This window comes from Octopus bimaculoides, chromosome 2 (assembly GCF_046866305.1).
Source record: "Octopus bimaculoides isolate indiv1 chromosome 2, ASM4686630v1, whole genome shotgun sequence".
NCBI lineage: Eukaryota > Metazoa > Mollusca > Cephalopoda > Octopoda > Octopodidae > Octopus > Octopus bimaculoides.
The window spans coordinates 112,848,422-112,860,921 of record NC_142929.1 but is presented as its reverse complement, the minus strand read 5'-3'; the positions used below and the strand labels follow the sequence as shown (position 1 = coordinate 112,860,921).

The window sequence follows — 12,500 nt, the reverse complement described above, 5'->3', positions numbered from 1 at the left end:
TGCGGATGCACTAACCTCATGCACGGGCATTGCTAACATTTAGCATGGGCAATGGTCAGTGATAGTCTTCCTTCGTCACGTCAGGACAGATTTGTGCAATTTTTCGCGAAAGATCTTTGTTGAGGATTTTCTTCCTTTTTAAATTATTTACATGTCTGTTCGACCGTTTCACATGACGTTATTCATTAAAACTTATTAAAACTGCAGAAGTTCTCACAACTTTGGTCGTCGTAATGCTTTGCTTTTGTTTGTTTAATAAAAATTCTTCTTCCTAATGATTTTGCTTTCATTGTGTGATAGACAGCTATCATGCAGAAAATTCCAGCTTCCAAATCCTGTTTTCTGATTAGGTAAAATTGATTAAACTTTAAACCTCAGTAACATTTTTCTGCAATTTTTCAGGAACAAATAAATAACAAAATCGGATTTAACGTGGAAAATTATTTCAATATACCAAATTTGAAAATTTTGACGTAATTTTGAAATTTCACAATATGTGACAGCCACAGGAAAGATCCTACAAAAGTAGAGACACAGATAGTTACAGGACGTCACACACACATTTACAAACGTACACACAGGTAATCACGAGTTGAAAATTGTGTATAGTAGATATAAGTATGTATGTATGTATGTATGTATATATGTATGTGTGTGGAGGCGCAATGGCCCAGTGGCTAGGGCAGCGGACTCGCGGTCATAGGATCGCGGTTTCGATTCCCAGACCGGGCGTTGTGAGTGTTTATTGAACGAAAACACCTAAAGCTCCACGAGGCTCCGGCAGGGGATGGTGGCGAACTCTGCAGTATTCTTTCACAACAACTTTCTCTCACTCTTACTTCCTGTTTCTGTTGTGCCTGTATTTCAAAGGGTCAGCCTTGTCACACTGTGTCACGCTGAATATCCCCGAGAGCTACGTTAAAGGTACACGTGTCTGTGGAGTGCTCAGCCACTTGCACGTTAATTTCACGAGCAGGCTGTTCCGTTGATCGGATCAACTGGAACCCTCGACGTCGTAAGCGACGGAGTGCCAACAACAACAACATGTATGTGTGTGTGTGTGTGTGTGTGTGTGTGTGTGTGTAGAAAAGCCACCTACCACATCTCTCCTTAAAGCTACCCACCTTTCTCTTCCTTCATCGGCGTTTTAAAAGTTTGTGTGTATTTACGAAATTATGTATGCAGCGTCGCGCTTATATTACAACTGTATTAACGTTTAGTCCCATTGTTACTCCATATTTGTCGCTTACTCCCTTCCCCGATATCAATCACACTCACTCTGTTACTACGTTTCCCTCAGACTAATACTTTTTGCACCCTTCTTATTTTATCATATAATTCGCCCAACCCCACTGAGGGGCATATTATAGATTTTTATTGAAATCCAATTAGCCTATTATTGAACTGAATGTTAGTGTAACATGTATGCAAAATTTGGTGAATATTAGTTCGCTGGTTTAGGCAGTAAGATGGTAACAGACAGACAGAAATTGCCATTCATAATAGAAGATATATATATATATATATATATATATATATATATATATATATATATATATATATATATATATATATATATATATATATATAATTGATGAGGGAAACGACGGAAGATGGATAAGTACGATGGATTATTTTAGCCCGACGATCATTTCGACCCATCCTGCAGCTGTCCTTTAGGGATAGCGTATCATGCATCTAGTTGTATTGCATCAATCAGTGCAGGCTGTGTTATTTCAGGTGCTTGCTGCAAAAAATATGTACGTATGTATCTGCGTGTGTCTTTGTGTTTGTGCTTGTAAACCCTATCACAGTTTGACAACTGGTGTTAATTTGTTTACGTCCCCGTAACCTAGCAGTTCGGCAAAAGTGACCGATAGAATAAGTACAAGGCTTAAGAAATAAGTTCTGGAGTTGATTTATTCCACTAAAAACCCTTCAGGGCGGTGTTCCAGTATGGCCGCAGTCGAATGACTGAAACAAGTAAAAGAATAGAATAATAAAAGAATATTCTTTTGAAACCTCTTCAGAAACACGTACTGAATTTCCTAAGAGATAATTTTAGTTAGAGGTGTTAATCTCCTGGGGGGGGGGGGGGGGGGGAAATCAACAAACACACTCTTTTTGTGCACTTTTGTATTACGATTTTACATGAATAACAATAAGGAGTCATCGAGATCGGACTTGAAATTTTTTCTAACGATCTGTATAAATGAATACATAAAAAATTTGATGTAGAGGGAATAAAATTCATCCAGCAAAAAAATCATTTTAATTTCTATGGCAAGTATCTAGGAAAGGTTGAGATCAAAATTTCCCCCAACTTACGTTGTTAATCATTAAAAATGACCTTGACATTGAATCTAACATTTACTTCATTCTAGCAAACTCAAAAAAGAATTTTTTTTTTATCCAATACATACAGAATAAATATACCTTTCAATTTAACAAGAAGATTCTGCACAAATGTATCTAATTTAAAACTGAAATTTGCGATCAATTACTTCAAAAATTAAAGTAAATATTATTCGAACGACAGTACTCAATAACATTAACTACTAAAAGAACAGAGCTCACTTAATCAACAGATATTAAGGAATTGCGAAGAACAGAACATTTTAGATACTCTCGGTGTTTTGTTTTATGTATCAACACAGAAATACGGAAATACACAACTTCATCAGAATATATTTTTACTGGGAGAAACCAAAAAAGTACACTCAAAATATAAAGAATAATTGTAAGCAAAATACAATCAAAATCGTTCATGAAAGTACCAACTAGCACCAAATTATCTACTGAAAATACAATTCCAGCAAAAATGTGATGCTCTTCCCATGCCAACCACTTTACAGCGTGTATTGGATGCTTTTATCGTGCCAGCAGCACTAGTGAGGCTGCCATGAAGTTTGCAAAACTGTGAACCCCGAGGAACCAAACTTTGTGTCAAGCGATAAGAGGCAAAAGATGAGTAAAAGTATAAGAGAAGGAGCTAGAGCAGAACATTTACTGACGAAGTGGGGGAACTCAATACTAACAGTAGTATTATAATACAAGCGTTCACTGGGATTCCATGTTGCACTTGACGGCTTATTAAGCCACTGTTATTATCTATGAGAAATTACGGGTTGTAGAATAGGAATGTTTTATGCTGTTAGCTGTTGAACAGTATAGACGAATGTATCGGATACTAACTGATCCAATGCAATCCTTCCTCAGGTATCGTTGTTAGAAAGGGGCTAGCGATATGGATTGGAGTAAGGAGAAAGAGTATGGACAGATCTAAAGTTTTCCTCTTTACATGAATGACATGGTACAGTGAATAGGAGAGGGGATGACAGAGAGATGACAAGGTATCATATAAGCAAGAGGGGAAGCAGAAGGTAACTTTGCAAGTTCAAAATGGGCGAAAAGTGTAGTTCTAGATATAAATTATACAGTCTAGCCTCCCTGCATTACTACCCTCGTAATTAAATTTACGTTTTGTTATGTTTACATGAGCGATTGGATCATCTCCAGCACCGTGTAGCGCCAACCGTCACAGTCCTTTGTACTCTCCGTCGTGAAATTATCATCTTCAAATCAATCTTCACCATTTTGTTCCACATCTTCGATCTCTCTTCCACAAATTCCATTTATTTTGAAGATTCATAACTTCCTTATACGACTGTTAAGCATCACATTTCCATACCAGCACAGTTTTCTTTCATGTACACCACATCAGGTTCCTTTCATGTCTCCTCATTCATACTCCATCATTCATACACATTAACATTACACATCTAGCAAAGCATGCTCCAATTCTTTCTAGTCTTTGCAAATCTTTGGCGTTCAAAATATAAGTCTCGCTGCCATACAGTGTTGCACTTTGTACACAGGCATTATACAGCCTTCCCTTCACTCTAAGAAAGATCTTTGTTACTTAGAGGCAATAGTGCTCAGAACTTTTAACTGTCCATTCTTACACTGGTTATGCTTTCAGAATACTCATTTTTACTTCTAATCAGAGGTTGTCAGCGATTTTAAGGAAGTCACCTAGGTATATTGAGAGAATCTATTCCTTGAGTGCTCTAAATGATTATTGGCTCATGTCTGTGTTCTTCATATGATGCCTACCTTCTCAGCTTATCTGTAATCCCACCGTGCCTCTTCTACATCCATTGATTACACTGGGCGACTGTATAGAATTTCTGCTTGCTCTCTTTTTTTTTCTTTCTTTTTTTCGTACCAACCACTGCCGTTTATCTGTTGGTAGCTGGATCTTGTCTTCTTTTCGTCTTTGCTAAGCATTGCATCTCGACTTCACATTTTGCTTTCATGTCAGGACTCTCTTTTCGAAATTTTCTATACATTCTACTACAAGACCAAGGGCATCGGCATATAAATATTCCCAAAGGCAGACGATCTTAAACTTCTCTATTATGGATTTTGGGGGCTATATTAAGCGGAAGGCAGCTGAAAACTGTGCCCTGTCGGATTCTAGCCAGGGGCTAGATTTGTCACTGAACTCATTACTCTTTCCTTGCTGACTGCATTTCTACAAGCTATGTACAGAAATACATCCACCCATAGGTTCCTTAGTGACCACTTCACCACAGAGGGACAAACAATATCAAAGCCTTCTGCAAGTCAACGAATGCTAAGTGTAGGAGACTTACTCCTAGCTATGTACTTTTGAATTTTTCTCATTAAGAATATGGCATAAAATCGAACTGCATCTCACTCAAACTAATCCTGTTCCAAATAAATTTTGCAAGAATCCTTTCCATAATTCATAACCTGAGCCAATGATTTGACACCTGAGTAATTTCTTTTCTCTAATGTCCTTGTAGCAATTTATAACACTACTCTGTCAGTTAATGGGTATGACACCTTCATGTGTTACCTGACTGGCTATTCGAGTAACCAGGACGTGTGGTACTTCCGATATGTTAACCATCTCATCAACTGTCTCTGATAGATCAGTTATTTTCACTGCCTTCATATTGTCAGTCACTCTATCTACCATACTGCTGTCAATTTGGATGATTGGTAGATTCTTGAAGTAGATTTTTTCAACATTTCATAATAGAACTTCTATGCCTCTTTTCAGTAATAGTAACAGCAAGTATACCCCCAATTTTTCTGAATATACTTCTCTCCAATGGTATGCCAATTTTTTTCTGGTACACTGCCTTGCAAGTTTTAAGAATGCAAAGAGAAATAAGTCCATTAACTTGTCGTGTTGGTTCTCCATGAATGGTAGTCAAAAGTCAAATGTGGAGTGATGTGGGATAGGGGGCTGTAAATTGTGTTCATGGGTTGTGACATGTGTGAGGAATTGTGTCAATGGCTAATATAGTCATTGTTATATATGTGCCTCATTTAACACATGCCACCTGTTAATCATAAATTAGGTCACTGATGATACAGCCTGTGACTTTGATAATAGTTGCACAATACCCGTTAATGCACCTGCATTTGTCAAAGGTGTTTCTTGAATGATAATACCAAACACATGCACACACCAGACTTTTCAAACTAACAGACGACTTCTCTCCAACAGATTTGAAAAGGAAGTATTTGACCTAAATTATCAGGACCAATTAAATATTTCTCAGGTAACATTTCTATATCTTTTTATTGTTATTATTGCAATATAATGTTTCATCTGCATTACTATGGCCTTCTAATAACACAAGTTATGTAGATGTGACTGAAGATGTGAATAAATATATGACATACACAACGACAATATTGGCTGATTTTCCTTAGTTGTTGTGATGTATCAGATGGTAAAGGACTGCAACAAGTAGTGAAATGTTATGAAAACCATCCAACATGTTCCATCATGGAAAAATGAATTTGAAATGATGATGATGATGATTATGGCAATAGATATGTGTATGCATGAAGACAGAAGGTTAAATAGCAAGAGAGAGAGAGATAGGAGCATAGAAAAACATAGGTCAGAAAATGTAACTATTGGGAGTGATAAATTCATGGAAATAATAAGTTGGTTATAACAATACAATCAGTGGAATGTATTTTATTAGCAACAAATAAACCTGTACAATGAATGTGATATATCTTAGTAATAATGATTTTCACCTAGGTACAAGGCCACAAATTTGATAGAAAAGGATAGTTAATTATATCAACCCCAGTGTTTTACTGGTAATTATTTTATCAACTTCAGAAGGATGAATGGCAAAGTCAGCCTTGGTGGGGATTTGAACTCAGAATGCAGAGAGTCGTAACTAAATACTTCAAGCCATTTTGTTCACCACTCAACCAATTCTGCTATCTACCACTCATAATAATAAACAATAACTTAAGTAACTTTAAAAGTAAACACAACAATATAACAACAACAATAATGAACAATGAACAAATATCTGCTATTTGATATTATTGTTATAATACTGAGGAAAGAAAATATACTGGTTTTTATAAACTGGCACTTCACCGTTATAGTTGCCATTGTGGTTACCATAATTCTGAGTCAATGTTTCTAAGGGTTGCCAAGATGTTGGTCTTTCATACAGAACATCTTTATTCAAAAGAGGTTTGGTAAATTTTGAAGAGAGATTCATACCTGTTTGGTGTTCAGAACAAATATCTATATGAGACAATGAATGGCTTTCCTGCTGAGACTGTTGCTGTTGTAAATGACCATCATCTCTAGATGATAGTTCCTTACTTTTTATACCAACAAGCATTTCATTATCTGCACTAACAAAGCAGTTTTCTTGCATAATATTAGCCTGGTTAACGATACCATAGTAAACATTCTTGTTGGCTTTGATGTTATTCTCCTTTACAATATCATTACCACCATTTTCTGTATACGTCAATGAAGAATGTTCATACTCAGCAAGAGAATTGGTGGATGGAATATTTTCTTTATCCTTCTCTGGAATTGAGAAATCTTTGTAAGCAGCAGCAAAGTGTGTATGTATCTAGAAAACAAAAAAAAAACGAATTGAAAAATATTCTAGTCTATAAAAGATTTTAAAACATAAAAGATATAAATTAACTGACAAATAATCAGTATTGATTATCATAAGTGCAAAAATTTTGCATATACTCTTTTACGCTTTTAATCTTTTACTTGTTTCAGTCGTTTGACTGTGGCCATGCTGGAGCACCACCTTTAGTCACACAAATCAACCCCAGGACTTATTCTCTGTAAGCCTAGTACTTATTCTATCAGTCTCCTTTGCCGAACCACTAAGTTACAAGAACGTAAACACACCAGCATTGGTTGTCAAGCGATGTTGGGGGGAACAAGCACAGACACACAAACGTATACACACACACACACACACACACATATATATATATATATATATACATACATATATACGACATGCTTCTTTCAGTTTCCGCCTACCAAATCCACTCACAAGGCCTTGGTCGGCCCGAGGCTATAGTAGAAGACACTTGCTCAAGGTGCCACACAGTGGGACTGAACCCAGAACCATGTGGTTCATAAGCAAGCTACTTACCACATAGCCACTCCTATGCCTATCAGAAAAAGTATTACATGAATTATCTGAAATTCTTATATATATATATATATATATAGAGAGAGAGAGAGAGAGGGGGGGGGGGGGGTAATGGTGTCAATAAGACCCAAAGGTGTCAGGTAATGCAGAGTAAGTCCTATGGACAGACCATAGTTAAGCTCCAGGTTCAGTGATTATGCGAATAAGGAGTCCAACTTAGGTCATATATCAGCATGTCACCGTTGTGTAAATGGTATTTGTTTGCAATCATAGATGAAAGTATATTGTACTGCTAGTAACCTGATGAGGCTTAGTGTCAGGAAGAAATCCAACCTTGGAAAATCCATCACTTCAGCAAATTTAATCTGACTCATGCAAGTATAGAAAGCATAGTGGTGGCAGTGGTAGCAGTGGTGATGGGGATGATGACGGTGATGGTTACGATGATGATGGTGATGGTTACGATGATGATGGTGATAGTGGTGATGATGATGATGATGATGATGATGGCAGCAGAGGCAGCAGCAACAAGAACAATGATATAGTGGTAAAAAGTTGTAAGATTGCTACTGGAATCAAACCTCATGCTTGCCATAAACTTTAGAGCCATGTTAATGACTACATCAAAATCACACCACAATTTCAACTGACTAAATTAGAAAATACTAATGTAACAAGGCAGGATTCCTCACATTGCCAGCCAGTCAACAGAGGACTCAGTCCCTACTGTACTAAGGTATGGAATATTTGGAAGAAAAGAAATGGAAAAAAAACTTTTACTTATGCATCAGCCAAAACCATGTGGCCATGTGCAACCATGACACCAAATGATATTGGCAGGGTGTTCAGGTTAAATTTGGCAGTTTGAATAAAAGGAAAAGAAAACACAATATTATTCCATCCAAAAATAAAAGTTTTTTTTTTTTTAATCAAAAAATATCAGCTAGATTATGGCTGGGAGATAACAGTTTACTCAAAGTAGTCACCCTTAGCATCCACCATGCCTTTAAATTGGCTCTGGAACCTGGTACATACATTCCTCATTGTGTCCCTGGGAAGACCTATGAACACCTCCTAGATCTTAGCTATCAGCTCAGCCTTGGTGTTGCTGGATATGTGGTTGGTGCTTTTCTTGACCAGACTCCACACATAGTAATCCATGGAATTATAATTAGCAGGATTAGGAGACCAGAAATTGTGGCTGGTGAAATCATAGGTGTTCTCCAGAGGTATGGCAAGGAGCCAAATCCTGCTGCCACACATATGGCCTGCCAGCAACAAACCTCTCTGACTAGGGTTTGACCAAATTTTCCAGCAGCTTCACACAACTGTCTGAAATGAGTCTAAGGCACTGATCAAAGATGAGAGGATGGATTCTGGCTTATGGACACAGTCAAAACGCCTACTATGTCCTTCCCTGCTGGCCACAGCTTTATCGTCTCTGTTGCAACTGTCCATGTCATGTTTTAGACATGACAGCAATATAGTATAGTAAAGAGGGTTTTGAAAACTGATTAAAAATGAATGTTAATAATGAATTCTTAGATTGGTTCAAGTGCATAAATTTATGTTCAAGTGCATAACTTGAACATAAATAGCAGCTAAATGCCCCTCAATCTTTACATAACAATATAATATCAGATAATGTTGTCTTTCATATCCTTACAATGTCAGAATGGTCACAGCTAGGATGCCTTTGAACACAGCTCTCCAGAAAAAAAAGATAGTGGCCTGGGGTTAAACAACAATAACAAACAACACATGCATGTTACAAAGAGTCTCTACATTGTCTACCTGCTAGAAATAGCAGCCAAATTGGCATTTTGCAGAATACCCAAGTAAAATAATGAAAGTAATGTGTATTCAATAACTAAAAGAGAGTTCATATATTGCTACTGCCTGATGTTCTGAAACATTATCAATTAAAGTATAAATTTATATTGATGTATTTGGTATAACCAAGCAGCACCAAGATAAGAATATAATAAACATATGTAGTTTATATTTGGAGCAACGTTCTCAGTCTTTAAGACATAATTAGAGCAAAAGTACTTCAAAGTTTTACAGGAATGTTCTTTGGAAATTTCTTACCAATCTAAGAATGTTTTCTCAATGTTTTCAATACAAATGACAACCAAGAACATTAATATATTTCACCAGCCATAATTTCTGGCTTCTTAATTCCCCTGATTGCAATCCCATGGACTACTATGTGTGAGAGGCTAAGTTGGAGGCCAAGATCAAGGAGATGTTTGAAGATCTGATGAGGAAAGTATGCACCAGGTTCTAGAGCCATCTTAAGGTTGTGGTGGAAACTGAGGGTGACTACTTTGAGTAAACAGTTATCTCCCAGCTATAATCTAGTTGATATTTTTTTGATTTTTTAAAAATACTTTTATTTGTGGATGATATAGTTTGTTTCCTTTTCCTTTTATGCAAACTGTCAAATTTTGCAAGAACACCCTATACACACACATATATATGTGTGTGTAGTCAGAAAGCTTCTTTGCTATGAAGAAATATGTTATTTTGATAAATACTTTACAAATATTAATATAAGTATGCTTATTACATTTTTCTTGGTACCATTATGAGAAAGTATTACACATTATTGCTTTTTATGTTCAAAACAATAGAATATTTCAATAGAAGCTAATGTATAAATTAAGGAAAACTGAATCACATGCAGTACCAGATGATGATGATTGTTATCATTGTTATTACTGTTTCTATGACATAGTAGCCTAAACTCAATTAGATCATTTGGTAAATCCAAACAACTAACATTTATAAATATACATAATGTATATATGTTTGTTACATGTGTTATGAATATTTATAACCAAAGACTCTAAATATCAATCCTTCCAATTCGTCTTTCCAGGCCTCTATACTAATAGATTATCTAAAACTATAATTACACAGCCTTTATCACAGCTCCATTCAGAAAGAGTAGTTCATATTTAGAAAACAATAACATAACCAGACAGTAGCCTGTATGTAATTAAACTTGAATGTTTTGCCAAGAATATGACTTCACACTAGCAGTAGAATATTAACAAAAGAACTAATACGATCTGACAAAAAATGTAAAAGTAAAACAAAAAAATTACAGCTAGCAATAATAATCTGGAAGATAACTCTCGGAAGTTAATGCTTTGTTTCAGAGTTAAGTCCCTTATAAATTTCAGTTGGGACGAAAATGTGAATATACATATATCTCTTTATATAGGATAGAGCAGTGTAAATGATTCGTCAGATTAGCCAAGAAGGATGTTGAATGAAAATTTACAAAGAAGAATGTTTAATAAGAATGAAGTGAATGAAGTAAAAGAAAACCAGTTACAAGATTATATGTATATGCATGTCAATGTGCTTAAATATATATATATATATATATATATATATATATATATATATATGGACGTACATACATGCATACAGACAGACAAACAGATAGACAGACAGACAGAAAGATAGACAGATGGATAGACAGATAGATATAGACATGCATATACTGGCATTCTATCAGTTACAACAAATGTTCCAATTGATCCAATCAACAGAACAGTCTGCTCGTGAAATTAACGTGAAAGTGGCTGAACACTCCACAGACATGTGTACCCTTAACGTAGTTCTCAGGGAGATTCAGCGTCACACAAAGTGTGACAAGGCTGGCCCTTTGAAATACATGTACTATTCATTTTTGCCAGCTGAATGAACAGGAGAAATGTGAAATAAAAGTACCTTGCTCAAGGACACGTGTCACTGGGAATTGAACTCACAACCTTACAATCATGAGCCGAATACCCTAACCACTAAGCCATGTGCTTTCACACATGCATATGTATACATATATGTATACACGTGTGTGTGTGTGTGTGTGTGTGTGTGTGTGTGTGTGTGTGTGTGTGTGTGTGTACCTGGCACAGTTATGGATGTTTGGTTATAAAGTTTCTTCCCAACTATATGTTCTCAGATTCAATCTTGTTGCATGGGATCTTTGACAAGAGTCTTGTATTATAGTTCAATCAAAGCTTTGTAAGTGGTTTCTATGGTTGGATACCCTTCATATGGCCAACCACTTCACAGTGTACTGGATTCCTTTTTATGTGGTATCAGCACAGGCACTTTTACATGTGGCACAGGCACAGGCACTTTTACATGGCACCTGCACAGATGCTTTTACATGACACCAGCATCCACAAGCCATTAAGACAAGACCTCTTGGTTGGGAGAGGGATGTAGAGGACAGGTTTGTAGGTGCGCACAGCTACAGTTTTACTTAGTTTGACATGTCTTCACAAGCACAGCAAACTGCCATAAGTCTCATTCCCTTGTCATCCCCTCTGTAAGGCCCAATGTCTCAAGATCCTTTCTCACCACTTCATCCTACATCTTGAGTCAATCCCTTCCACAGGTTCCCACCACAATTAGACATCAGCACTTCTTTATGTAGCTGTCCTCATCCATATATATCACATGACCATATATATGTGTGTGTGTGTGTGTGTGTGTGTGTGTGTGTGTGTGTGTATGTATGTATGTATGTATGTATTCTTCTGGTTTCATTGTAGAAAGACATGCTTTTCATTCTAGCTCTTACCTCTGCTGGAGATAAGGGGCCTCTCGCTCAGAGTAAAAGGCAGACTGTATAACGCATGTGTACAAACAGCCATGCTTTACGGCAGTGAAACATGGGCCGTGACTGCTGAGGACATGCGTAGGCTCGCAAGGAATGAAGCCAGTATGCTCCAATGGATGTGTAATGTCAGTGTGCATATTAGACAGAGTGTAAGTACCTTGAGAGAAAAGTTGAACCTAAGAAGCATCAGTTGTGGTGTGCAAGAGAGACGACTGCGCTGGTATGGACATGTAGCGAGAATGGATGAGGATAGCTGTGTGAAAAAGTGCCACACCCTAGCAGTTGAAGGAACTTGTGGAAGAGGTAGGCTCAGGAAGACCTGGGATGAGGTACTGAAGCATGACCTTCGAACATTAGGCCTCACC

At 36.8% G+C, this 12,500-nt stretch overlaps 1 protein-coding gene and 1 long non-coding RNA gene across 2 annotated transcripts in view; one reads left to right on the top strand and one right to left on the bottom strand.

The window, feature by feature from the left end:
* The first annotated feature begins 5,299 nt into the window (after window positions 1-5,299).
* LOC149137204 (uncharacterized) overlaps window positions 5,300-12,500 on the top strand; it is a 47,514-nt gene continuing 40,313 nt past the window's right edge. Inside the window, exon 1 of the long non-coding RNA XR_016240717.1 lies at window positions 5,300-5,600. This is a non-coding gene — a long non-coding RNA (uncharacterized LOC149137204). The remainder of the gene's footprint in view (window positions 5,601-12,500) is intronic.
* Window positions 6,013-12,500, bottom strand: part of LOC106867489 (uncharacterized) — a 36,487-nt gene continuing 29,999 nt past the window's right edge. The window contains exon 6 of the mRNA XM_014912374.3: window positions 6,013-6,941. Coding sequence (XP_014767860.1) covers window positions 6,381-6,941 — 561 coding nt within the window. The 3' untranslated portion in view covers window positions 6,013-6,380. The remainder of the gene's footprint in view (window positions 6,942-12,500) is intronic.